We start from the raw sequence: 27,913 nt of genomic DNA, 5'->3' as shown, positions 1-27,913 counted from the left end.
TCCACTCCCTTTGACCCACGCAGGATCCTCCCACTCCGGCGCCTAAAGCGTTAACCCCGAAGCGGCATCCCCACTAGAGTCCAGGGTTCCTAAAAAGGAAAGGTAGAAGGTTGGTTCAGATGAGAGACTTCATAGATCAAAGGCAGGCAGGGCATACTTCCTGTTGCCCAGACCTTATATAAAAACGTCATGATCGCTTTGGCTGCAGAGACGCACCTAGCACTGACCCAGCGGCTGCAGCCTGAGGTTTTCTGAGGACCACAATGAACAAGTGGCTGTACTGTGCACTTCTGGTGGTAAGTCGTGGGCAGGAGGCTGCTGGCCACCTGGGTTCGGGACCTCCCCTCCGCCTGATGGAGACCAAGCCGGGCTCTCTCCAAAACCCGAGGAGCCTTTTTCTAGCCATACCAGGCTGGTCTGAAGGGTGAGTGGCTTTCCCCTGAAAAGTTCCCGCGGAGTTTATGCGGAGGGGAGAGAGACACAGTGAAAGGAGACTTAGACTCTTTGCTTGATGTTAGCCGTTTTATTTACCTTATGTGTTTACTTACTTAGGCTTTATGTGGTGCACCATGCCTTTCCTTGACCTGACTTTTTTTTTTATTACTGCAGGTGTAGGTTAGAGAGGGCAGACGTTTTGAAACATGTGTAGAAGAGTTTGGATCGGGGGGCTGGGGTCAGGGGTACAGTCTGGTGCATCGTTAAGCTGACTTCACATACGTGTTTTAGGCATTAGAGAAAACATTCTTTCGTTTAACTGTGCAATTTCATATTTTAATAAAGTTTTGCTATTCTAGTTTTCAGCATCATTATAGTATAAAAAGTATTAATAGACTGATAATTGTGTTCTAGAACATATTTAAATAACCAGATCAAGTTCAACTCTAAATAGGGCTGACTCCTGCTTTGAAATGCTGTCTGAAAAATAAAGGAATCTCTTTAACATAGCATGTCCTTCCTCCCCTTTCTTCTTTCAAACACTTTTTAGCTTAGGCTTTGGGGAAAATGTCTATGTAGAAGTTTTTCTCTGCCAAAATCTTTTTTTCCATTATATCAGCAGCATGTGAGACTCATACAGTTACAACCCAGACAGAGAAGTCTGTCTTTAAGCAATATTTGTGTCTGGGATGCGCTAGAGTCAGTGTTTGGCTTCCAACTTCTAACTCACACACTGAGAATGGAAAGCTCTGTAACCTTCTTCTTAGCTCCAGGAACACAGAAACATCCATGTGCAATAAGTCACTTGGGAAAAGGTGGGAAGGAGACTACACACGAGTCTGTTAGCTGCATGTGTACATAAGCATATGTACATGCACATGTAAAGCAGACATCCACTAGTATGGATACATGGGGAATTTTGAAAATTTTATTTATTTTTAGGTGTATGTGTGCTTTGCTTATATGTATGTCTCTGTGCACCATGCGTGTGCCTGGGGTTGAATGGGGCCAGAAGAGGGCATCATATCCTCTAGGACTGGAGTTACAGACATTGATGCGTTCTATGTGGGTGCTGGGAACAGAATCCAGCTCTTCTGGAGAAGCAGTCAGTGCTCTCACGTGCTGAGCCACCTCTCCAGTTATACTCTGAAGACCGTTTTAGAAAGGGAACCTTTTGGGGGACAGTGAGGTGACTCAGTGAGTCAAGACCACTGACCCCGTGAATTTGAGCCCTGGGTCGCTGTGCGGAAGAAGAGAACTGATTCCTGAAAGATGTCCTCTGGTCTCCCCTCCCATTCCCTGGCACATGTGCACCTGCACGCGTGCACACACACATACACACAGACACACACACACCATAAACGGAAGCATCAAAAGAACACTAGAACTTGTACAAGTGGTAGTGCCTAAATACATTTTTTTAAATTGAGCACTTGGAGTTGGCAAAAAGATCTACGAATACATTATCAGCACCCCAAAAAGGTCCTTATATCCCCCCTCTTACTACTACGTTCATATTCAGACTAATCAACAGCAGAAGTTGGTTTTGTTTCTATTTAAACTTTATATATTAACTTTACGTATTTTTCACTTTGGCTCCCTTCAAAGATCTGCTCAGAGATTTATCACTGAATTATTTCTTCCAATCATTCTTCCCAAATAGTAGAAAGATAATTATTTTATAGGTGGTCTATATAAAGAGATATGTACATAGGTAACAATATATTTCAATAATACAACATTATAAGAAGAGAAAAGCCTTGAGTGGTTCTTGAATATATAAATGAATAAGAAGGTTCTTGCTCTTTCATTGGTTTCTGTTTTTTTTTTTAATGAATAGTGAGAAATGGCCATACTGCACTTACATGTAAAGAGGCTCCTTAGTAAAAAGAGAAGAAAGCTTGTAGCAACCAGAAGCACTACAGATATTTGGTTCTTTGTATGAAGCACTCCACTAGATACTGGGAACAAAGTGAGTAGCCAGATAGGTATCATTGCTGCCTTCTGGACCTAACAGCCTATTGGAAGAGGCAGAATGTGGCCCAAGTATTGCCATGTAATAACGGTTTCAAAAGAGGAAGCCCCCGATGCTTGAAGAATTGAAAAATAAAACAAAAACAGCCTTCCGTGAGCTCATAAGGGAAGTAGCCACACAGTGGTTCTCCGCTAGACCCAGCTCAGGTGCCCACATACCACTTTCCTGCGGAACGACAGTGACTGCATTTTTTCCCCTCTGGAGTTCCTGTCTTCTCTCACCTGGGATGATTAATTCCACCACTTTGAAGTCTCCACTTCTCATTAGATCTACCTGTGTGATAACAGACAACCAGAGGGGAACCTGGAACCAACTATATTCAGGAAATACTGACGATACACAGGAGGAAGGGATGGCCTCTTAACCTCACCCTGAGGGAACCGTGGGGTATGCTATTGCTGGAGATGAAATCAAGACATCCTAGGGAGAGACAGCAAGCCTTTTCGCAAAGTATATTCCATGTTCTTCCGTGAGAGCGGCAGATACGCTGGTAGTTAGGCAGTGAAGGGAGAGGAGGGTAGTCCTCAGGAGAGGTCCATGGTCATAGGCATTCCTAGAATGCTCACTAGCACAGTCAAGCAGAGAGCTGTTCTGCAAGGGGAAGTCGCTCATCATACAAGTCACTTCCTTCTTGGTTGCCATGTGTTACTAGGAGAGCAGAGAATATCAACACGCCTGGCTTAGGTCTAGGCTTTAGCTGTGGTTGGAACTTCCCATCATCCATCACGCAGTGTCAGAACCCACCCTGAACTTCTCCAAGCCAAGCTCTGAATTCATCCTTTCATGACAGAAGGGAGTGGAAGGAAAGAGAGGAGAGGCAGCTGCTCTTGGCTCAGGAAAACTGCCCCCTTGTTCTGGCTTCCTTTACGATAACAACACTATTGGATCTTTTGACTTTTGGTTTGGATTTGTCTTCTCTCCCCTTTCCCCAGTGGCTGAGTTCCTGAGCTTGTCTAGCATTTTCTTTTTCTTGAGAATGTGGATGCTGTGATGGTTTCTAGAAGTATTCAATATACACCCAACTCCACTCAGGCAGCTCTGCCCAATAGTCTGCCTGGTGTCCATAGCAACCTTCCTGGCCTCAGTCACCTAGCAATCTTCAGCGTAATTCCTAATTTCAATCTAGTTTTAAATTTTACTTAGGTTAAAACCCACAGTTGCTGAATACCATTGGTGGACGAAGAAGGCTGTGCCAAACATTTTCTTCAGAGCATTCTAGAAGTCATGGCCGTGTTTTCCAAAGGGACTCTAAGCTCACAGTCTGCTGGTCTTGCTTTCCTGTTCACTACCTTACCTTCTGTGTTTTGCTCTCAACAGCTCCCAGCCTACATGCTCCCTCTGCATAAAGACTTTCTGTGAAAAAAAATTTCCTATTTTCCTTAGCATGGCATTAACCAAGAGAATTTCCTTCAGCCTTAATTTCTACTTTGCAGCCACGGTTAGGGGTGCTTAAGGTACATAAAAACAGAATAAAATAAAACAAACCAAAAAAGGCTTTATGTCTTTCAAGGCCTGGACTAACGGTGTTTGGCTCTGATGGAGCAAAGCTGCCAAAATTATCATGTTTTACTGTGGTCACATCCACAGTCAGGAGTAGAAAGAAACAAATGCACGAATACTGGCTTGCTTGCTCGTGCTCAGCTGTGTCCAGACTTACAGCCCAGGAACCCTGCTTAGGGATGATGACATCCACATTCAGAGTGAGTCTTCCTACCGCAATCAGACCCAATAAGAAAATATCTCACAGGCATGCTCATAATCCACAGTCTAGCCAGCCCTAGGTGGTCCTCCCTTGAGACTCTTTTCCCAGGCGATCTTAGGTGATGTCAAGTGCACGCTTAAAGCTAAATCACAATGATGTGTGTGTGTGTGTGTGTGTGTGTGTGCATGTTTTTTATTTGGTTTGTTATTCATCAGCTGCCGACAGAACATTTGGAAGCTTTAAGGGCATAAAATCATTCTTGGTTGTTCTGGATTCCTAATGGTAACTGTCATTCCTAGACTTTTCCAAGGAAAGAGTGGTAAACAAAACATGGGCTCATTGCAAACACAGATTTCCTTCTTCCTCATTTGTACCCTCAAGGTTCTCACCATCATGGTGCATGTATTTGCTGAGGGAAATGGACTATGGTGACATTTTTTTAGAGCACTGGGCAGTCTATCATAAATCTCCATGGATGTTATGAGAGAGTTTACCTACCTAACGCGTGACTGTGATTTAACCTCGTACGTACGGTTGGCTTGACTATCCTTCAAAATATTAATCTAACCAATATTTTAAACATCACTGTATATATACATTTCTGATATGGAAAAGCAAAACCTTAGTTAAAGCTTTTTCTTAGGAGAGCAACAGAATCAACTGGATTGACATATTAACTCTTGGGTGTGCAGTGTGAACAGAGCTGGACTCTGTTCTCAGTTCCCCACACTGCTAAAGTGTTGCTTTCTACTGATTAGAGAACATGGCCTCATGTTATTCAATGGGATCATTAGATAGTTAGATTTTCCCTGATCAATTTTAAATGTTTGTAAAAAGATTCAAAAACAGTTGCTGAGTCTTAGACTCAAGAAATTTCAGCCCCCAGAAGGAGCCTGGACTTGAGATAACAATATTATTAACAACCCAGGTTATTAGCCCAGAGAGCCATAGAGAAAGCTGACTTCATGTCAAGAAAGGGAAGAGTGAAGGCTCATTTCTAATGCGGAGAGTCTTGCAAACAAAATGCAAACAAAAGCAGCAGTAGCAACCATGTTTAGAAAAGAAAACAAAAATCAAAACAAAATTTAGCAACCCACAATAGCAGGAACTAGTAAATCGGAAATCCTAGCAACAGCTGTAAACTATCTGGGCAAGAAGAAAGAGCGAGGTCCGGCCAACTTGAAATAGATACAAGAAGAGCATTTTTATATGACATATAATTACCTTTTGGAACTCACTACCACAGAATATTTTAGAATAACTAGCATAGAAAGTCTAAAAAAGGAATACATTTAGACCGTTGTAAGGGATAAGAATAGTGTTACAATACATTAGGTAAGAAGCTGTGTGGTACCCTGCCCCACTACCCCCACAGACACACACACACACACACACACACACACCACTCCTCTGGCCTCTGTAAGAGATGTGCACTCTACAGACACAATAAAATATTTCATCACAAGTATAAGGTGACATGATATCCAAGGGCTTGGGTAGATACATTTTTCATGAAATTTCTCACAAGTATCTGAGCCTGCAGACAGCTGGTAGGGAATGTAAAATGAGGGAGATATCTCAGCGATGAAAGTGCTTGCCGCAAAAGCACAAGAACCAGAGCCTGATGACATGTAGGTGTAGAGCCCACGTAAGGTAGAGATGGGATCCTCAGAACAAGTTGGCTAGCCAGAGAAGCCAAGACACCAAGCTTCAAGTTAAACTGAAAGACTGTAGCATTGAATAACGAGAAGAGCTAACAAGAAAAACATCCAACTTCAATGTCAGGCCTCTGCATACATGTATACATACATGCACATGCACACACATGTATGTCTGTACACATACAAATCATGTGTATCTGTACATATATACACATGAAAAATAGAAGAAAAACAAACATAAAAGTGAGAGAGAATGTAGCTAGTTTCTAAACAAAAGCTAGAGAACACGCAAGATCTACTGTCTGAACAAACTTCAAATACATAGTGCAGCACTGCTATTTATCCATTATAGAGATTGCTAGATTGTACTCAATGTGACTGAAACTTGAGGTCTCTGGATTGGAGCCCCACTCTATTCTGCCCCTGGTAATTAACATTCTACTCACGGTGGGAGTGCACCACCATCTTTGAAAATCAAGACTAGCCCCCAGGCCTTCACTTCAACTCATTCTGTGCCTTGGCAACACTCTGCAAATGTTTCCTAAGTAACCATCAATAAAACAGAGAAATGGGTGAGAAGGCTAATTAAGACTTAGGGTAAGGCAGCAGCTGCTCTGAGCATGCTCACTGCCTTTGGTAATTAACTTTCCTGTTGAAGTTTTTGATACAAAAAAAAAGGTCTTAGTTGCCATGCTTCTTGTTAGGTGGCTGCTCCTCCATCTGTTGTCCCATGTCCTTGGTCATTCTTTGCTTCCTGTTTTCCTCTGATGTTAGTTCTTGTGGTTTTGTTCTATCCTCATGCTTTTCTTGGTCTCTGTCTTGCTCTTCCTCATAGTCTACTCTTCCTCGTGTTCCCAGTCCTGATTTTGCCCTTGAACTCTCCTGCTTTTCCAGTCTTGCTCTTTGCACCATCTTGGGCTTCCACTCAATCTTATTTTCTTGTTCAAATGCAAGTTCTTTTGTTTATTCCTTTCTTGATATACAGGCTTATGTATTTTATCCTTAGAAAATGTTGATAGCAAGAGCCTGTTCCTTATAATATCCCCTCCCCATTAATTTGCATCAACATTCCCAAAAGCAGCAGGGCATCTGGAAGACAGATGCAGAGCAGTGTATCAACACTCTGAATAGTAAGCCAGGCAGGACGCAAGGGCCCTGATTTCCTGCTTCTGTCTTTACCTTTAAGGTTTAATCAATGACCTCCATTTGTGCCTCTGCTAAACAGAGGAGCTGTGCCAGGTGATCTGTGGAACATCTGCTATAATTTCAAAGTTTTGTCATCCAAGACTTGTTTTTAAAGAATTAAGTATAGGGGATAGAGAGATGGCTCAGTGGTTAAGAGCACTGGCTGTCTTCTGGAGGACCAGGGCTCAATTCCCAACACTCACTTGTCAGTTCTCAATTGTCTGTAACTCCAAAGGTTCTGACACCTTCACAACAATGCACATAAATTAAATTAAATGAAAAAGAAAGAAAAGAATCGATTATCTATTATTGCATATCCCAAAAATCAAAAACCAAGTAGACTCACTTACCTATGAAACATTATCAGGATATTTTGCTATAATCTCTTTTTTTTATGATTGTTAAAAGTTTGTTTTGCTCCATTGGTCATACATAAGAAATCAAGAAATTCTGCTGAAGTCAGGGAAGTCCCCCAAGAAGCAACTTTTGAAACATTATCTAACTTTTTAGAAAGCATAACTTATTCTGGAGGGTCACAACTTATTCTTTTAAACCCAAACCATTCCCATTTCCTCATTCTTGTCATCAGCTGGTATACATAGAAATTGGCAATGTGGGCTTTTTTTTCATCCTCCATTTAGTTAAAAGCCAAGTTCAAGACATTCCCCTAGGACTTACTGAAGAGGTGTAATTATGGTCACAAGCCATCTCCTTAGAGACATTGAGCAAAATTTTTCTTTGAATCTATATTCACAAAAAGTACTTGACATCTGCACACTGCTCTTTGGAATAAATGTCAAAGCTTGAGGCATTCTAAACATGGTAATAGGCAGCCTGGCAAGGCCATTAAATGTACACTTGAATAATCCACCAGCTGACAGACAGCAGAATTCTACCCCACACTCTGATTCTTGTCTCTTCTTTTAATGTCCAGTAAAGAGGAAGAAACAAGAAATAACTGGTTTATGAAGATGTGAGTGATGTTTACTGTATGATGGTATAGTCATTAGTGTTCTGTATTCTTTATTTTTTAAACAGGGATTCTCAGTTCTTTTTCCTTCCAAAGCATGATAGGAAGGAGTTCCCATCTAGTAAGGATAGAATAGGAGGAATATGGGTGCTTCACGTGAATTAAAATGACCTCTTCACTTCCACACCAAGCTTCTTATTGCCAGTGTTGCTCACTAAATTTTCTGTAGTTTTTGGTTGTTTGATTTTTCTTCTCATACTTCCACACACATGAACAGTTTCCAAATATTACTTACTAGACAAGAGTGTTTGCTTGACTGTTGACAGACCAACCAGGCATGGCAGCACAAGTGAAAAGTGTCCCTTCGGTGTTGATGACAGAAATTAAGATTGTAACGTTGCTTATTTGCACAGTCTAACTCAATCAGTATGCTGATTGGCTCATCACCCAACACCCCATTATGGGAGATGCCTGAGACACAGTCACGGTGAAGGGTGTCACCAACAAAGCCAATAGTTACAAGGATTCACGAATAAGGAGATCTTATTCGTATGAAGTAGATACCCGACCCTGGAGCATCATCAAGCAGACTATGCTTGTTCTCCTTCATTACTTCCAGCTGACATATCCTCTTTGAAGTTTCATTCATCTACACTAGCAACCTACTTAAATGCCTGCAAAGGGTGCAAATATAAAACAGAAAGACATTGGTACTGTTTTCAGTAACTATCACATTTACATGACACATTCTACATAGTCTTTTATTTTAAAAAAATAAAAAGCCTAGGGCACAGAGATTCACAGACTAGGAGTTGGGGGAACTCAGAGAAGTTGTGTAGTTTTCACTAATTTAAGTTTTTCCTACGGTAACCCAGATGAGGACTTTTTTTCAGTTTCTGCTATAGAGCATGCTAATTTCTAGCCACTGAGTTGAGTGGAAAAATACTAGCAAATCAGAAGAAGACTTTTTTGTACCTTCACCCCAGAACATTCAGCTGGTGTGAAGGATAAATAGAATAGAGCCCCCAGGGCCAAATCCTTAAAAAAAATGGTTACATATACTTTCTTTCCTTCCTGGACCTAAATGTTAAATGGCTTAAGCTAAATGGCTTTTAGCTTAAGGAGGATGCTGTTTTATTTTGCAATGATCTTTCTACTTGATGTGAATGTAAGCCCAAATTTTCTAAGTAACTGAGTATAAGGCAAGAAGTTTATGGCGTATTAGACAGTGAAAGCATGGAGATGAAAGTTCAAGCAAGCAATAGGAAGGGTGGGAAAAGGAAGAGGGTCAATGCATGGAGATGCACTACTGAGAATGTACTGCTTGGCATATGATGCGATTAGTTTTCCAGTCTCACAGGCCTTTTTACAAGAGCGTCTTGTCAGCTGCTTCAGTAGCAAATGGGAGAATTCCTGCATCAACTTGAGTGAATACATTGATGGATGGTTGAGATAGAATTAGTTCAATAGATGAGTAGATAGACAAGTGGCAGATTATATTGTATTTTACATCAGCATTACAGTTACTTCCACATCTGTCTCATTCATAAGACTGGAAAGCTTATTCCTAAGACTATAGTCAGAAGACTCAGTTGTTAAAGGGTTACTTCCAAGCAAGTTTGGGTTTGAACCCTCGAAGGTTTGGAATTTTTGCCATTTCTGACTAATCACCCAACTCTCTATGACTCAAGTCTTCATGTTTAAAATGGAGCTAATCATGTCCCCTTGTAGGTGGATGACAGACAGTAGCATGTGAAGAATGGGCTTCGGCTACAGACTGCTATCTAGTGATATTACAAAATGAAAGATTGTTATTTTTTCATACCACACAGGATGGAGAGTGTGCTTCCTCAGACAAGAAAGGCAGACAGTAAATGGCTACATATTAACACAGATGTTGAGTCCCTTGTCCTTTAAGCTTCTGTTTCACTTGGTTGCTCTTTCTGCTTGCAGAACTTCTCTTATGTTTCTCCTAACAGGGGCCCATGGCCTTACGTCAATTAAGTAAGCACAGGTTTTATTAGTCAGCAAAAGGCTCTACAGAGTGTTGTCAGCAATATGTTATCTTCCAAGGAAAGGACCATAAAGAGAAAATGTAATCTTAAAATTGTGTTCAGAAGTAGCAACATACCATAATACACCACCAGTTCATAGGCTCTGATGTCAGGGACTGGAGCTGGAGAAACTTTAAGGCCTAATGTTGCTTGCCAATTTTCAAGGTAAGCTGAATATTAAGAACCAGGCAAAAAAATGCAGCCAGGACTATGGTGAAGTTGTTTTCCAGAACTGATATTATGTCTCCAATAAGGTTATTATCATAAGACTAAGCAAAGAAATATTAGGATATAGGAGCCTAAAATATGTGAGATTTCTATGTATCTTTTGTATTAAGCCGTAACTCTAGCTCTTTTTTTCTTCCTGAATGTTAATTTTTCATTTGGACTTTTTTTCTTTTATATGTTGGTTAATCAGTAAAATGTTAACCACATGTAATACTTTCCCATCATAACTTAAGTCTCATAAGCAAATCTGTTTTGTTCATTCTGGCTGGGTCTAAGCACAAGCAAAACCTTGCTAATTAATGTAAATGCCTTCAGAAAACTAACATAAACTTCTGAAGTGAACAAAAATTACATTGAAAGTTAAATCTTGCCTGGAGATTGCTCTTCAGCCTCAGGGGAAGCAAGTTCAAGACAAATTTGGCCCTGTGATTCATCTAATAAATCATAGTTGCTTGTGTTTCCTTTCCCCCACTTGCCTGGGAGAGCAGTTGGCAGCAGAGCACAGATGTAGCGATGAACAGATTCAATTCATTTGCTTTTACTTCCTTACCTGGAGACATAACCCTGAGCCAAATAACTGGTTAGTGGGGAAATTACTAGGCAGTCCGTTTCTCAGGAAGGGACCTGGCAGCAGCAGATAAACCTCTCCAATGAGCTAACTGCTTTTCTTCATAGAGGCTAAGTACCAAAGCAACAGTGCTTACACAACTCCATGCAAATGAAATATGCTTTAAAAAAAACTGTAAACAAATCTTTCACCCCTGTCATTCTACAGACAAGAAAATGCAGGTTGTGTTCTTGTCCTTGCCAATGTATCCTTTACATGTTGGGTAGTTATCTATGCTGTGTAACCCCCAATTATTTGAGTTTTATATAGAAAGCATTCAACCTATGTACAGGACTGAGTAAATACCTAGATACATCGAAGACTTGTTATCACAAGGGATTGAACACTGGGATTTGTTTATGCTTGCTAGATGCTCTACCAAGTGAGCTACAATCCCAAGATGAAACTAATTTCACTAACAAGTCAAAAGGGACATTTTGGAGATCATTAAGAAAAGGAGAGATAGACAATTAATTTGGGGCACATGTTAGGTGTGCAACTCTCTATTGACAATGAAATACAAAATATCTCCAGTAATAGATCTGATTCAAAATGCTTCATTTCCTGCTATCTGTATCATCAGCACACATAGCTATGCCACATGGTTATCTGAGTCTTATATTTTTTATATTGAATGAGAAAAGAATCTATTTTTAGTAAAAGGAAAAATGAAATAAACATAAAAAATAAATTTTCTGGGGAGATGCCCCAACATTGTTCTAAGGTTCATTTACCCAATCACATAAGACAGAAAGTTAAGGTGTGAAGATGCAATGTGATTTTGATTAGTTGGCCCATAATCCCTGCCACGCAGCTGAGAGTTTGTGCAAGATTGGAGATGGGGCTGAGGGAGGCTTAAGTGAATAAAAACTGATATTGACCATTAAAAGAAAAGAAGTTTCTATATTTCTAATAATTTGCATATGAGTATTTGGGAAACATAAGATTCAGAATCATTCTTATTTTAGGAATTACTGGCCCAGGGTCACCAAGGTAGTAGGAGAACTAAGTTCACAATCTGGTCAACATAGTCTAAATGCAGCTTCTCCAACTTTCCAGTGGGAAGAGCATGCTAGTTCACATTTGGGTTGTCAGGCTGTGTGCTTTTCACAACTTAGTCATGACTCATTCCATATGCTTCTTAGAACAGTACACAATATCCATACGTTTTTACTTTCTCTTTTCTATCTCCTTTTACAAATATTTGCAAATACTAAAAGTCTGTGCATTTTCCCTCTTCTGCTTGTATACAATATCCTTGGATAATGCAGTATGTATTTCCAGCTATTTGCTTAGCATCTTTACTTGCATCTCATACAAAAAAAAAAAAAGAATCTTCCTACCTAAAATACTTCCCTTTATTCATGCCCACTCACACTTCTGCTTTCAACAATTAATAGAGACCTCAGGAAACTCAAAATTCAGCTGTTTCATTGGTTATCATCCCTTCCCGCCAAAATCAGTCAACATTCATTTACCCTTCCCTCCCTTATCATCAACTCTTCATAATCTCTGACCAAATTGGCTATTCAATCCTTTCCTTTATCTCCAGTCTCTTTTACTGCTTCCATTAAAAAAAAATCAACGAGTAGCTTATACATGCCTTACATCAGTCTGGGTTTATACTGAGTCCTTCATCTTGTTGCACCTCGAGAGAACAATGATTATTTTAATCAATGCTTGGTGAATGAGCTAATTAATTAAGGAATGGAGGGGAAATAGGGGACTACAAAAGAATAACAAAAAATTAATAAATGGAACTTATTGTGAAAGGAGTTTAATTTTAATAACTTTTGTAATTTATTTATACTATAAACAATCTTCATGAAAATCTCAATTGTACGTAACTTGGATGTTTCCTTTAACTGATGAGATGAACTCAAATATGGCATGGTTTACAAACTGACCAGACGTTTAGCTAACTCTGGACAATCCTCAAATAGTTCTCTGTGGCAAAGATCATGACGGGGGATTACAAAAGGAACTCCCAAACCAACTGACTATTTCCAGGCTCGCGTGGGATGCTCTTAATGAATCTTCTATAAATGGAAACCCACTGGCTCATTCATGGTTCTGCAGACCAGAGAGTGAGCCCAGTAGTACGGGACTGTCTGTATTGCATAATGCAAAAATAAACCAGCCAGAGGAAGTGTATTCTTTTGTCCTTTAGGGAGTCATAAAGCGAAATAAGTCGATAGAAGGTTCTAGTCAAATCCCTTGTCGTTTGAGTGGGGGTGGAAAGCATAGGTGATCATGAATCTGAAAAGCGGGCATTGGTGTAAAGACTCCATACCAAGAGGTTGCTAGTTATATAAAAGAAAGCAAAAATCTGAAGAAAGAGATACGAGGAGACTTGCTTCTTAGCTCATTACTAACTAAATTGTCAAATCCAAGAACAGAACAATGGTAAAGCTAGGAAAACCACTAGAGAGTGAGTTAAATCTACTCACCAGCATCACTCTGTTCTAGCCTCTGTAAACATCTGGTAGATAAGAAAATATGTCTGCATAGAAGATACTTTAATGGTGTAACAACATTAGCGTGGAAGCGGGTAATAAGCCTCTAGAGATAGCACTTTATGCTTTCAAGAAAAATAGCATGGAAGCTTCCAGAAGAAATTCCAGACTGATGAGAAGCACTAGACTGTAGGACTTAGAGATTACTTTCAAGTACAGGTGATTGGAGCAGATAGTGGTTAGGTGGAGAATGGAAAGAGGCAAAAGAGGAAATACAAAGAAAAAGAAAAGTTATGCTTAATTCCTCTTACAAACCAAACATAAAACAAAGAAAAGATCTTCTCATCTATAAAAAGTGTGTTAAGTCTCAGCAGATGTGTGTATATGTGTCTCAGCCTCTGCAGATGTTCAGGAATATCTGGAGATTGAATTACACAGAACTTTATTTTTCAACCCACAAGGGTTCGAAATCTTATCAGTAGGCAAAGGAGCAATAACTAACGTTAGGAGCAGGACCCTTTCATTGTTCCAGGCAGGGCAAAAGGAAGAGAGAAAAATGAGGAAGACGAGCTGTATTCATCTTGACCAACCTCTGCCCAGCCACTGAGTCCAGAAATTCTGTGTGGGGATTGGGGCTAACCAAAGATTGTGGCCTAACTATCCAATTTTGACCACACAGAGTTCTGTCCTTTCACTAAAGTGGAATTTTTCTCCCAAGTGAAGCACAGAGGTCCAATTGAACTCACTGAAAACAAGCCGATCATTCTTCAATGGCCTTCTGGGTTTTATTTCCACACAGCAGTCTTGAGGAACTTGTCTCTACTAATTACTTCCTAATTCTTAAATCCACACCTTGTCTATTCATTTGTCTCTAAATTCCTCTCCCACCCCAATTTTCCTGTATGTTAAAGAAATGATTAATTTCCGTGGTATCGGTGCAGGGAAACAGCAATAATATCATGTCAACTTCCCAGGAAAACACAAATTGTATTAGTGTTTTTGGTAATAAGAGTCTACGCCTGAAAGGCTCGGAGTCTGAAATATTTGTGATTCTGACTTTTAAACATGTTTTAAAAATATCCGCTTATGCTTTGACAGCTGAAGCCCCTTATCCCCAAATTCTAAAGCCCTAAATTCTACAAAATCTGAACATTCTTGAGCATGTACATGGTAGCTGGGAAGGTTTGGGTGTTGGAGCATTCCAGATTTTGTATTTCCAGGTTAGAAGTATTAAGCTGTTGTTGGTGTTTCCGTGACTCTGGAAGGTAAAGCACATGAGCAGCTGTTATTGTTTTCCTGACCCCCTCGCATCTTCATCACAGTTGAGTAACAGAGTCATCATCATCACGAGGCTGATGCACGCGTGAACGTCTTGACCCCTGTGCAAATGGGCACAGGACACGCATCCTTGAGATAAACAGCCTCTCTGGACCTCTGAGCCAGACCTCCCAAAGGCAGACAGAATCCTCAAATGTGACTTTCCAGGAAACTTAAAGTGAACAGCAAGAGAAAAAAAAAAAAAAGAAAGAAAAAAAAAGAAAAAAAGTGTGTCTCATTGCTTTCATAGGGGTTTGTGTGTTGTGTTAGGCAAACCTCATGCCATAGTACTGGGGATTAGAGAAATACTTGAACCAGATCCTGAAAACATGTCTCATAGCATATTCAAATGACCAATCAGCCAGCCAGTCATTTCTTTGCTTCTTTCAAGCCAAATAAATTGCCTCAGGGAAACGAAAGGACCTGCTTTCTTCTGAACCCCTCAAGTTACGGGGTGCCCTGCTGAAGCAGCAGACCTGACTTTTCACTCCTCCCCCTTCAGCATGTTGATTGGAGTGTCTCACATGGCAGCCCTCTGAAAAATCCTGTCTGCTAAAAAAAATCCATCATTTTGGAGTAGATATTTTGTTTTTGTTTTTTTTTTCTTTCATTTTATCAGCTCATATGGTCTGAGATACTGGCTGTGTTCCACTGGAAGTGAATGGAGTCACTTAGACCAAAAACACTGAAGGCTTATGTGGCTTCACCTTGGCCACATCTGATTGAATAGGGAATGCTGTTTCTCTAGCGGGGTGTGCTTTTCCCAGGTGTGTGTGGTGATGAGTGGGGGACTTTTCCTGAGCTCTACAAGCAAGAGAGTTTGGAGGGGAAAAATATGTTTGTTTTGCTGCTTTCCCCAAACCTCTGAACAGTCAGTGTTGATCCCTGTACCAAAAACAAACTATAAAAACCAAGCAAGCCACTCTCTACACACGGACGATGCTTCTGAGAACGTGTTTCCTGTAATTAGCGTGAAGTTGTTCTTCAATGTTCTCGGAAGACCTTTGGGGATGCAGAACAAGAGACAGAGTTTATGTGCAGCTGGTCCTTTGAAAAGAACCTAGCTTGCCGGTTTTTTTCTCCCACATCTCGGACTTCTAGCCATGATGGATGGCAACGTCTGAAACCATGCCTGTCCCCTAGTGTTTCCTCCAGTCAGCCTAGGCAGAGGCAGTCATTTCATCTTCTACATGTGTTTTACGTATATGAGACAAGATTGTCACCAGCCCACAAGCCTATTGGAGAAAATTTCAACCTTAAAATTCTAAAATTCTTCCCAGTGGATTGTGTGCTCACGTGAGACTCAGCAGGACATCTAGGAGACATTTCACGTGGATCTACTGCATTGATAAATGAATGAATGAATGAATACTATGAATGGTCACTGATAATCTTGTACTGTCCCACTGCATCAATATTTTATTCCATTGCTTTTTATCATTAAGTAGTAATTAAGGGGACGGAATTAGCCATTATCTGGTTCTGAGTCCAGTGACTGTGACCACATTAGCAGTTCTGCTCTCCGCATCTTCCATTCCATATTTTCTGACTCTTTACCCAGCTTTACTATTTATCTTTAAAATATTTCTTGATTTCTAACATTCTGTTTCATTTTACTGTATGTCCTTTCTTCTCTGACTAGCCCGTAAACTTCATGGTCCAGAGTTGCTGAACTATTTAGCTTAGAACTATATCTGGAGTACTCAGAACAGAGTCTGGCCCACAGTGAAAGTTCAGAAACTAGCTGTCAAGTCAACAAGAAAGTAATTCTTAGTTCGTTCTTTCCATACATCAGAATCAACACGTGACTTTGGCTCATTTGTATTGCAAATTCCCAAGCCAAACTCCCCACCAACAGAACCATACTGCTTCTGGGCATGATCCACTCACTGACCCAAAGATGATCCTGTGCCCTGAGTTGATGATGTCTCAGATGGTTACACATTGGTGCCCCAAGTATCATTAGTGCTATTCTGAGATTTTTCTTTTTAATTTCAGTTGTGTATGAGTATGTATCACTTTGTCTGTTTTTCTCTATCCTCTTGGAAGTTGGCATAAACCACTGGAAGCAAAGCTATGGCTTGTTTGTGCTGGATCTCCTTGGAAAGGCATGACTAAAGTTAGGTAGTGAGTGACTCCTGACTCAGATGTTGCCTTTGCACACAACTACCACCCTACTTCCATCCTAATCAACCACTGTGTCCCTTCTAGCTCCTGGACATCCCTGAGTGGACCACCCAGGAACCAGTTCCTCCAAAATACCTTCATTATGACGGAGAAAGCGGGCGTCAGATCCTGTGTGACAAATGTCCTCCTGGCACCTACCTAAAACAGCACTGTACTGCAAGAAGGAAGACACTGTGTGTCTCCTGCCCTGACCACTCTTATACAGACAGCTGGCACACCAGTGATGAGTGTGTGTACTGCAGCCCAGTGTGCAAGGAACTTCAGTCCGTGAAGCAGGAGTGCAACCGCACCCACAACCGTGTGTGTGAATGTGAGGAAGGGCGCTACCTGGAGCTGGAATTCTGCTTGAAGCACAGGAGCTGTGCCCCAGGGTTCGGAGTGGTGCAGGCAGGTAGGTATCTGCTATAACAACTAACAACACCAATTAGAACCATGCAAAGCCAGACAGTAGCTAGTTTAGGGGACACTTGTCCCGATAAAAAGATAACAGTACCTGTTCACTGTGTGCTGTATATATGGATTGTGTCCATAGGAGCTTTCTCAAAGGAATACTTTGCCACTACAGTGTAATTTAGGGAGGAATCTCAAATGCAGCAAATTACTCCCTAATGAGACGCATGATGGATTGCTCCCTTGTAAACGCCCGTCGTCTGAATTGCACCACGAGTAGCTGATATACACCACCACGTCTCACTTCGGCGTGGACAGATTCAGATTGCTGGGCTTTTTGACAAACATCAGAAATGTTAATCGATACCAAGAGAGTAATTATGCTGATATTAATGAGACTCTGGAGCACTAACAATGAGCAGTTATAATTAATTATGTAAAAATGGGAACGGCTAGGGGAAATACATTTCATTATTAAAAATGAAGCAGGTTCTCCTTTTGGCATGGGAATTGAATGTTTGGGAGGATAAAGACAGTAGCAAACCTCTACCAGCTTATTCTTTATCTTAGACAAAACAGATTGTCAAGCCAACAGGAAGTCCTTGTGTATAAACAAGTACTTTCTCTTCTTGCATTCCCAGCAGCACGGGCTGGGGCTAGCGTGAAACTTTGGAAGGCAAAACCCGTTCTACTTTTCTAGCACGTACACAAAGTGGCACTCTAGACTACAGCCGCTTGTGGCTTAGGAAAATGAAGAGCAGCCACTAGGAGGGATCCCTGTAAATTCTGCTAACTCACTTTAAAGCAGGGTCCTCAGCTCAGCACACTTGACTTAAACTGGATCATTCTTTTCCGTGGGAGGCTGTCCGGTGCCTCTCTAAGCCCTGTGAGGGCGAATCAGCAGCCCTGGTGTCTAGCAAGTAGCTACCAGACACAAGCCTCCCTCCATTGCAGGAGCCAATTCACTCCTGGCTGAGAGATCATAGTACGTGTTCGCCTAGTGCAAGTTCATTGCTTGTGATAAGTTTAAGTTTAGATGACAAGTATTTTCAGTTTGAAGGCATTCACCGAAAACATATACAATTAAAGTTAGGTCTAGCAACAATGGCCTGGGGAGTCCCGTCCCTAAAAACACAGCAGGATGGTTACAAGGTCGAGGCTAACCTAGGGTATAGCCTAGGCTATGGGAGTGAGGCCATGTCTCAAGCAAAGCAACAAACAAACAAAACCCCAAACAAAAACTTGGAACCTATTTCATCTCTTTTGTAACGAATCTTTAACGAGTGTGTGCTATAGGAGAACCCCCAGTAACACTGCTGGAGGGAGCATTTGAATGAGAAGGAACTGCCCTGTCCTCCTTTTATTGAGTGACACTTTGGGACTCAATACTCTACCAACCAACAGTGAGAAAAAGTCAAGCAAGCCTCTTTACTCCAGTGCAGTGAGCCGTGTCGATGCAAATCCAGAAATTAAGAATGGACCATGCTGCTCCAGGAGCTGAAATTTGTGGAAATACCAGAAATAATAAGGTTGTTGCCCTCACAAACATGAAAATACTTCTCAGGGGGGAACGAGGAGATAGTTAGGAGACTTGGAGCAAAGGACATAATGGAGTTATTCAACTTTTTCTCTCCCAAGACCTGCAAAGAGGTTCTGCTTGGAAAATATGAGGTTTCTAGGCCAAAGGGAAGCAAGAATGGTGTGGTGTTATTCTACAAAATATCTGATAATTATTTTTGTTGTTTTGAAGGCAAGATTGCTTCATCTTCTTCTCTTCCTATCTGCCTGCTGGCCAGCCCCCTTTTTCATGTCAAGTTACTTAGGGCTGTCGTACTTAGGGCTGTTGTAGTGACTCGCAATTCATCTTCTCATTGTCGCGTTTCACGTTTTGCCTGCCAGACTAGACGCTTGTTTTTTCTATTGATACTAACAAGGCGAAATCATTATTTAGAAGATTCCATTTTTTTTAGGCACAAAGGTGTTGTCCTTTTTAAAAGAAGCCCTACTCAGAGAGATTATGAGAGGAAGCCTCCAACTATAAACTTTGTATCTGTCTTTCTTGGGTTCCAATTAAAGAATTGGAAAGGCCAGTTTGCCTAAGAAACTATTTTCTACATATGGCCTTCTTGTTCGGTGGCCTCAGAAAACTCAAGCTAGAAACATGTACCTGACGAACGACAAATTCACTTTCTGTGTAGATAACGTGGCAGTTGGCAAATGGAGCTTTGGATCCATACACTCGGGTCATTTATTCTCAGCAAGCTGGCAGAGGCTGGATGCCTAAATAAGTAGAACTTAGTGTGCAGTAGGGTTCCACTTAAGGAGAGGAATGTAAGAGGGTACGCTGAAAACCAAACAATAAGTGAATTCCTTTTTGTTTTGTGAGGGTGGTTCTTAAGACAATGTCACTGCAGTGCTGCAAATAGCATTGGCGTGAGACTTTAGGCCTGTGGTTTCTCCTCCTCCTTGCCTGCGCTAGTCCTTTGTCATTTTTACAGGTCAGTGAATCATCAATCTTTTTATAAAGGAAGAGGCAGGAGACTAGAGTCAACCTGTTTCACTGCTTTCTTTCTAGGATGGGTAAAAGACATAAGGAAATGGGAGGTGGGGTTTTCTAACAAACGAAATTTAATAACTTTCGGTAGCTTTCATTTGTCTCCTTTGTGTTTGTTATCTTGCATGAGCCAGAGTTGGCCTATGCAATCTACATTTGAATACTGAAGCCTGAATCTGTTCAGCCAGCTTACACTAGATGGAGATATTTTCATATGCAAATACACTATAATGTGTGCTGTGTCCATGCATAATAGAGTGCAGGGTTTGAATATGTTTATTTTCAGTGGCATTTCTATTGAAAGTCTCTGGGTTAGAGTTTTGAAACCAATAATGTCTTCAAAGGTATTAAATGCCTTAAAAGCATGAAGTAAAATACCCTTGTAGCTACCCTTCCTAAAGATTTAACCATGCCCTTTACTTCAAACTGGAAACAAATGCTATATCATCATCTGTTTATTATCTAGCTCAATGCCAGGCTTACATTTGTGAGTCAGCAGTCAACCTTACCAGCACCTTCAAGAGTTTGCTATAATGTGCCGTTCCCAAGGTTAGCAAGTTTCACAATTAGGAGCTCGGAGAGAAAGAACTCCTGTAAGAAATGATTGGAATTTAATGATGCAACCTTCAATGGGTGCTGATTTCAAAGAGCGACAGTAAAGCAGACACACAGCCATTATCTTGATGATTTTTTTTCAGAAGCAATTGTGCAAAGAATACGGTTGACAAGCCTTACTGGCACTTCATCAGAGGCAGGACTAATGAGTACCTCACCCTCCTCGCTTTTCATCTCCCATTTCAGGAGCATTTTGTAGGTAACAGCACTACAAACTTGCATGGGTATTGCAAGAAGGGGAACTAGCCGGAGGGGCTGACTGTTGACGGTTTGTTATCTCTGTCTAATGGAGAGGAAACTGAAGATTCGGAAACTTTCCCGCAATATGTGATAGCAGTGAAAACTCAGTTCAGGACTGTGCTTATCTGCAGAGAAAGGGTTGGGGAAGAAGGCACTAAATTACAGGATATTTTTCCACAGGAACCCCAGAGCGAAACACAGTTTGCAAAAGATGTCCAGATGGGTTCTTCTCAAACGAGACATCATCGAAAGCCCCCTGTAGGAAACACACGAACTGCAGTGCCCTTGGCCTTTTGCTAATTCAGAGAGGAAATGCATCCCATGACAATGTATGTTCTGGAAACAGAGAAGCAACACAAAAATGCGGAATAGGTAATTATACCCCAAACCACATTGCCTTCTTACCATACCAGTGTATCTTTCTTCTCTGAGAGCAACACAAACTCGCGTCTTGTCTTTCTTGACTCTTAACTTGCCTAACAGTTGCTGAAAGCTCAAACTCAAACTCAAACTCAAAAAAAAAAAAAAAAAATCTGCACCTCCTCACTGATCACAAGGGCATTTCGAGCCCCAGACCCTTCCCACTGCTTTCTTCCATACTAAAATTAAGTAGAGTCCATTGGTGGTATCAAGCTGATGGCTTGTGCCCAAACAAACTTCAAATTGTAGAACTAACTTACCCATTTTTATCCTGATGAAGAATGTCTGTATTAGCTGGAGAATAAGTTGGCAACTGATAAGAAACATGAAGTAAACTGATTAGAAATTGGAAGTGAAAACTTAGCTTCGTTACCAATCGTATCCATAGCCTCATTGCCAGGAAGCTCCAGGAAGCTTTAGCCGTGCTAAATTCTTCACCTGTAGTCCCAGCATATAGTGCAAACCACCCCCCTACTGGTGATGAAATTGGTATATTCTCTCTCCCTGTCCCCACGTCCCCGCCACCCTGATTTCAACAAGGGACTATGGGACTCACACACCAGTGCTCTGTGTTTTCAGCTATTAGGACAAACAATGATGCAAGCCAACGTGACCTTCTCCAAAGGTCTTTCTCTAGTACATAGAAGCGTGACGCACAGGAATAGACACAGGCATCTTTTATAGCCCCAGACACTCCCCTGTTCCACTGAGATATCAGATATCTTAGTTAATTTATACTTTATCTTCTCTTACCTAAAAAGTAACATGAGTGAAGGGTGAGGGAAAGTGCTAATTTCAGCCTTAACATTGCTTTGTTTCAACTTGCATTTTACTTTTGCAATTAAGTGAGTATTTAGTATATGTCAAGTCCTTCACTGTATATACTTGGATATTTATGAAAAACTGAAATTTGCTTAGGATAAATGTAGATGATTAATGGCTTAACACGTATCTATATGTCCCCTGCTTCGTTCTGCCAATAAGCCACATTTTTGCTAATATACATAAAATAATATGCTATTGTGATTGCACATAAACTAATACACTATTTTGATTATTATTTAAGTTCCTTCTAGGCACTGATTTTGTGTTTTAGTTTTTCTTTGACCCTGACCTTGTGTTACCCAGTAGTCATTGAGCAAACTTTTAGCAATTTATTAATATTTATATTAAGTCATTTAATTTTTGTCTATTATTTGTGAGTATCCATATTAAATTCTCATTAATCATCTATCAACTTACCCCTTCCCTCCAAAAATGAGAAGGAAAACAAAAGAACGTTAGACAACACACAAGTCCAGTTGGTCTCTTCTACTAAGAGCAACCAAAAGAAAGTTGTTTTTTCAACCTTCCTGTTTTGGCATGTTGTCTCAGAGAAAACTCAACCCACATGCTCATTTTGTGGTTGGTTTTGCTTTGTTTATTATTTTGTCGGAAAGACTGTGGGAAATTAAAGTGTTCAGTGAATCCCGTTGTTTTCCACATTCCTGCAGATGTCACCCTGTGCGAAGAGGCCTTCTTCAGGTTTGCTGTCCCTACCAAGTTCACTCCGAATTGGCTCAGCGTTCTGGTAGACAATTTGCCTGGGACAAAAGTGAACACAGAGAGTGTCGAGAGGATAAAGCGGAGACACAGCTCACAAGAACAAACTTTCCAACTCCTGAAGCTATGGAAGCATCAAAACAAAGACCAAGACCTGGTGAAGAAGATCATCCAAGGTACCATCTCCTGAAATAATTAAGACAATCAGCAATCAGACATACATATTTGCAATACAATATGAAAGGGACTCTTTGTCTGTGTGGTGGGGCAGGTGCTCCCCCTTCTTGAGATCCTCATGGAACTGACAATTTCTCACCAAGTGATAGTGTAGACAGGATTCCTGTCACAGCTAAGGAAGGTTCTATTCTCACCTCTGTACTAAGTGAAAGAAGAGGCATGAACCTACATGCAGGACTAAGCTGCTGGGGGTGATGGGATTCTGTCCCCAGATTCCTTAGCTGTTTCCTCAGCCTCCAGCCGTGGTGGCCTGGAAGAAAGTCCTTGATCCCTCTGCCCTTGCTTCATCTTTCAGGCTCTGCTGTATTTGCCAATTCTCTTCAGAGGGGCACCACGTGTCTTGTAGGTAACCTCTCATCAATCCTAACTCTATAGCCTGCAACCAAATTACCATCTTAGTAACATCTGTGGTGACGATTAGTAAGATCCAATAAGCGTTTGAGTTTCTTAGAAGAAAGGACTGGCCAAAAGTATATACTCAAATGTGCTAGCGCTTCCTGAAGGATCTATTTTAGAAATAGCGTGGAGGGTAAAAAGTAAGGCATGGAGGGACGGAAAGAAGAGACCTAAAGAGGGGAAAATCAATTTTAGTCCACATGAACTAGACACTTTATGATATACACTGGAAAGAATTCCAGCTTCAGCTACCATTTCTGAGGACATGCCACAGAGATGAAAAAGGGTTTTCCTAATGCAGACAGCATGGAGCAGAAATTACCCTGCTATCCCCTGGTATTGACAGACTTTCCTTGTACTTCCCATAAAGCACACACATGGGAAGTCAGAGCAAGGATTTCATGAGAACTACTTCCCTTTTGACAGACCAGTGCCTTCACTTATGCAGAGTAAACTTTTCTTGTGTTTCTGGCAAAACAAAAATTATTCTTTGAACCTATAATTAGCCCTGAAGCAAAAAATAAAAAGAAATGGAAAGTCAGGGACTGTCAGTATGTGAAGGGACCCAATTCCCTGCTTTATAAATGAGAACATTGCAGCCAAGAAAGATGAACGGAGTTGCCTTAAGGCTCACAGATAGTAAATGACTCATGTCGTTAATAGAGACATTAGTTACTCCTTCTTATGTTTATGCCCAAGCTCATTGCTGAAATGCCCTCCAGGCTATGTGTTTGCTATTCTTGGACTCCTGTTGCTGGCTTTCCATATCTGCCACACTCTGGTGCTTCTCCAGTGCTATGTATATTTATAAAAGACTAAAGTGTCTCTTGTCAAAGAGGGCCAAGGTTGGATAACAACTCATGAAATTTCCATTATAATATGAAGAGCCTGAATGCTTTATTTCTGTTTTTTTTCCTTCCCTGAAATGCTGTGATTTTTAAAGTTGCAGCTTTTGCTTAAAAAGCTAAAGATGATAAGTCTTGAATTTTCCAAAGTTCACTGTCAAAAACAGGAGCTTCCCACAAAGACTGTTGTTGGATACTTCAAGGAGATTGTATGTTATCCTAAACATAAAACAATATCATCTTAACAATCAGAAAAAAAAAGAGTCACTTCAGCCACCCAAGGAAGAGCTGGAGAGGCTAATCTGAAGTCACAAATTGTGTGAGAGTGTCTGTCTGGGGCCTTAGATGAGTAATCATGATGTGAACATCTCTTTGGTTCATACAGATATCGACCTCTGCGAAAGCAGTGTTCAGCGGCATATCGGCCACGCCAACCTCACAGCAGAGCAGCTTCACGTCCTGATGGAGAGCTTGCCTGGGAAGAAGATTGGCCCAGAGGACATAGAGAGAACGAGGAAGACATGTAAACCGAGCGAGCAGCTCCTCAAGCTGCTCAGCTTATGGAGGATCAAAAATGGAGACCAAGACACCTTGAAGGGCTTGATGTATGCCCTCAAGCACTTGAAAACACACCACTTTCCCAAAACAGTCACGCACAGTCTGAGGAAGACCATCAGGTTCCTGCACAGTTTCACTATGTACAGGTTGTATCAGAAGCTGTTTTTAGAAATGATAGGGAACCAGGTCCAGTCCGTGAAAATAAGCTGTTTGTAACTAGAAATGGTCGCTGTGCTGTTTTTTCACGATGGGCCAACTCTGATCGATGGAGAAGAAAGACTGTTTCTCGAGGACTTTGAAAAGGCACAGTGATCCCTTTCACATTGACGGTGGGAATGAAGACACCCCCAAGCACACATTTCGTATTAAGACTATTGGGGACTCTGAGTAATGAAGTGAGGCAGGCTATTTTGTAACTTCGCAAAGCCAGGTGTCAATACAGAATGGCAGCCATGCTGATTGAGAGGGGAGGGTATTTTATTATAGCCCCAAACATAGGTCCCTTTCTGCCTTTCCTCATGGCTGAGTAGCCAGAAGGTTTCTGCTGTCTTACATGTCAGCTGTGTCTTATTCTTCACTCTGTACTGTTTGTCTATTGCGTGCTCTCTGTTGGAATGGTTATCAGGCTTATGGGCCTTATCACATTTTCAGGCTCTTAGGCAAGATGACAGTTTCCCCTCTGAAGATTTAATTTGGGTTGGGGAGTTGGCTAGACAACCAGGGGTAGGTTTCGGGGCTTTATTTAGCAGCCTGCTATCAAGAACCATATTTCATGTTCATCTGTAGTTGGACCTAAGCTGACTGACCCAAAGTACTTTTCTTTTGAAAATAATCACCGAAATTTATTTCTTACACCAACCATGGCTGGCTTTGTTGCGGGGCACTAAAAGGAACTAGGATATGGAGAAAGGATTGATGTCTCCCCCAACGTCCAACAAATCCCCAGTAGTTTAGCCAGCTGTCATTTCTGGCCCCGTATCTACTGACAACGTGTTCTCTTATTACTGCTTGCAGTAATTCAACTGGAAATAATAGTAATAGGAATACAATCTAGACTCCATTGAATCTCTCTAAATATGGGAATCTCTCACTTAAAAAGCTCTGAGATTTCAGTTGTGTCAGAGGCTTTTATTAGAAAGCCAATGTTCTTCTGTAAAAGTTACTAATATATCTGTAAGACTATTACAGTATTGCTATTTATATTCATTCAGATATAAGATTTGTACATATTATCATCCTAGAGAGAAATGGTGTAAGACTTAATTTTAGGAAGAAAAAATATTCTTGTTTATTATTATGACAAAAGAGATAAAATATATTTTTAATAGAAACTTTGTAGGGTTTTCTAATAGATGCTGCCAGTTTTTCAGTGTGGAATGTTTTTATAATATAATTTTATCTGTGTAAGATGTAATATCATTTTATAGAAAAACGCATTATATAGTCAGTTGTTTAATGTCAGAAAGTATATGGGCTATAAATTATCTGAATATTAGATGCTCTGAGAAATTGAATGTACCTTATTTAAAAGATTTTATGATAATACTATATAAATAACATCATTAAAGTTTTCAAATTATTTTTCATTTCTTTCCCTCTTGCTTTTATTTCAACAAGACAATAATGGGCTTATACACTCCCAATTTCCCTGTTCATCTTTGATCATCACAAACATCTAAGAGTTGTTTAAAGTGCAAATTCTTGAACCACACTGTTGAAAACTCTAGGGATGAACAAATGTGGTCCATGGCTAACTCCAAAGTGATTCTTTCCATACGAAACACTGGATAACTTGCAAAGTCAGGATTGGTATACACGTGGAACAGGTCACAGGTGACACTCCTGACATCAGGAGATCAAATGAAGTACTTCTGACTATAAACAAATGAAAACTGGCACTGCTTAGCTCTTTAAAAGAAAGAAGATGTTAATTCGAAGGACGATATATTGATGGGGTTGTAAGTAGTTCTCAAACCCATTTATTTATACTGTAATACTGAGAACATGTGACTGCTACCTTATTAAGGAAAAGATATTGATGCAGTCAGATTAAGGATTTTTGAGATGATGAGATCACCCCGGGTTATCCCACTGACCCATTTCTAGTGATGAGGATCTTTATCAGAAATGCACAAAGCAAGGTAAAAGAAAATAGTGTGAAGACAGAAATGGAAGAGATGCGGCCTGAAGTCAAGGAAGCCAGGAGTGGAGCCGCACAGGGAGTTCTCCCAGAGTCCTGGGTGTGCTAGTGGGAGAGCCCCTGTCTTTTCTCTCTGTGAGGAAATGCTTCTGCTATTCCCACCCATTCCGTTAATGGCATCTGAGCTTCAGAAAGGATGGACGTAAAATAATCTAGTTCCGTTTGAGGGGGTGTTCTTACTCCTTTCCATTCTTACAGGTCCATCTTTCAATTTCGTGTCAAATTCCCCAAAGGGACCTCAATGTCTGACTCTAGGATTGATGGAAAGACAAACTCAAAAGATGCTCTCACTCGTTCATCAATGTCATTCTCCAAGAAGTGACGTTGTGAGTAGGGTCCACCTACCCTTCCTTTCTCTCATTCCCTATCACTTAGAATGCGACACTGATACAATCCCATCCTTTCATGGCTTCCTTCACAGAGACCAGAAGAATGGAGCTGTGTAAGCATACACAGACTCACAGGATTGAAGAAATTAAAAAAAAAAAATGGCAAAGGCAAGTGGTTTTGAGGAGTGGGATTCCACTGTTGCTATACCAGAGCAGAACTGTAGAAATCAAATATTGAATGATCAGGCAAGAGCCCGGGGGTTAACTTGGAGTGCGTGCCTCCTCCTGGGGAGCTCCGGTTCATCTACTGAAGATCTTCTGACAGAGAATGTAATGGTCTATACCAGTCAGCTAAACTTTAGTTTGAAAGGTAAAGGCATGAAGTCAAAATTACTCAGGTTCTTATTGGATGAGCCTCACCAGCTGCTCCTTTGGGGTTGGTTTATTCCAATTTTTGTCTTTTCCAAGAGAAAAATTCCCTTGATTATTTTCTCTCACTTTTATGCTTATAATTCTGAAATAAAGTTACCATTTCTTCAGACCTATAATCAAGTATTTTTTCCTTTCATTAAAAATGGCATTTAGAAAAAAATTATGTTTAGGGGCCAGTGAAATTTCTCAGTGGGTAGAAGTGCTTGTCATACAAACTTGATGACTGATTTAATCCCTGGAACCTAAGTATAGGTAGAACGAGAGGATCTACTTCACAAAGTTGTCTTCTTCACTCCACATGTACAGTGAGTGGCCCAT

At 40.7% G+C, this 27,913-nt stretch overlaps 2 protein-coding genes across 2 annotated transcripts in view; one reads left to right on the top strand and one right to left on the bottom strand.

Annotated features, from left to right (window-relative positions):
• Nucleotides 1-27,913, bottom strand: part of Colec10 (collectin subfamily member 10) — a 254,123-nt gene that overhangs the window by 143,501 nt on the left and 82,709 nt on the right. The window lies entirely within an intron of this gene.
• On the top strand, nt 61-26,184 carry Tnfrsf11b (TNF receptor superfamily member 11b). The gene is made up of 5 exons (XM_057791886.1): nt 61-296; nt 16,862-17,228; nt 20,817-21,008; nt 22,550-22,774; nt 24,462-26,184. The coding sequence occupies exons 1-5, from the start codon at nt 264-266 to the stop codon at nt 24,848-24,850; spliced, it is 1,206 nt and encodes a 401-aa protein (XP_057647869.1). The 5' UTR covers nt 61-263; the 3' UTR covers nt 24,851-26,184.

This window comes from Chionomys nivalis, chromosome 17 (assembly GCF_950005125.1).
Source record: "Chionomys nivalis chromosome 17, mChiNiv1.1, whole genome shotgun sequence".
Taxonomy (NCBI): Eukaryota; Metazoa; Chordata; class Mammalia; order Rodentia; family Cricetidae; genus Chionomys; species Chionomys nivalis.
The sequence above is the reverse complement of the archived record's forward strand: the minus strand, read 5'-3'. Positions and strand labels throughout refer to the sequence as shown.

Excerpts from the sequence above, each read along its gene's own strand:
- Tnfrsf11b (XM_057791886.1), top strand. The coding sequence starts at position 264 with ATGAACAAGTGGCTGTACTGTGCACTTCTGGTG. Across the intron at positions 17,229-20,816 it reads GTTCGGAGTGGTGCAGGCAG|GAACCCCAGAGCGAAACACA; the intron begins GTAGGTATCTGC and ends ATTTTTCCACAG. Across the intron at positions 21,009-22,549 it reads AACACAAAAATGCGGAATAG|ATGTCACCCTGTGCGAAGAG; the intron begins GTAATTATACCC and ends ACATTCCTGCAG.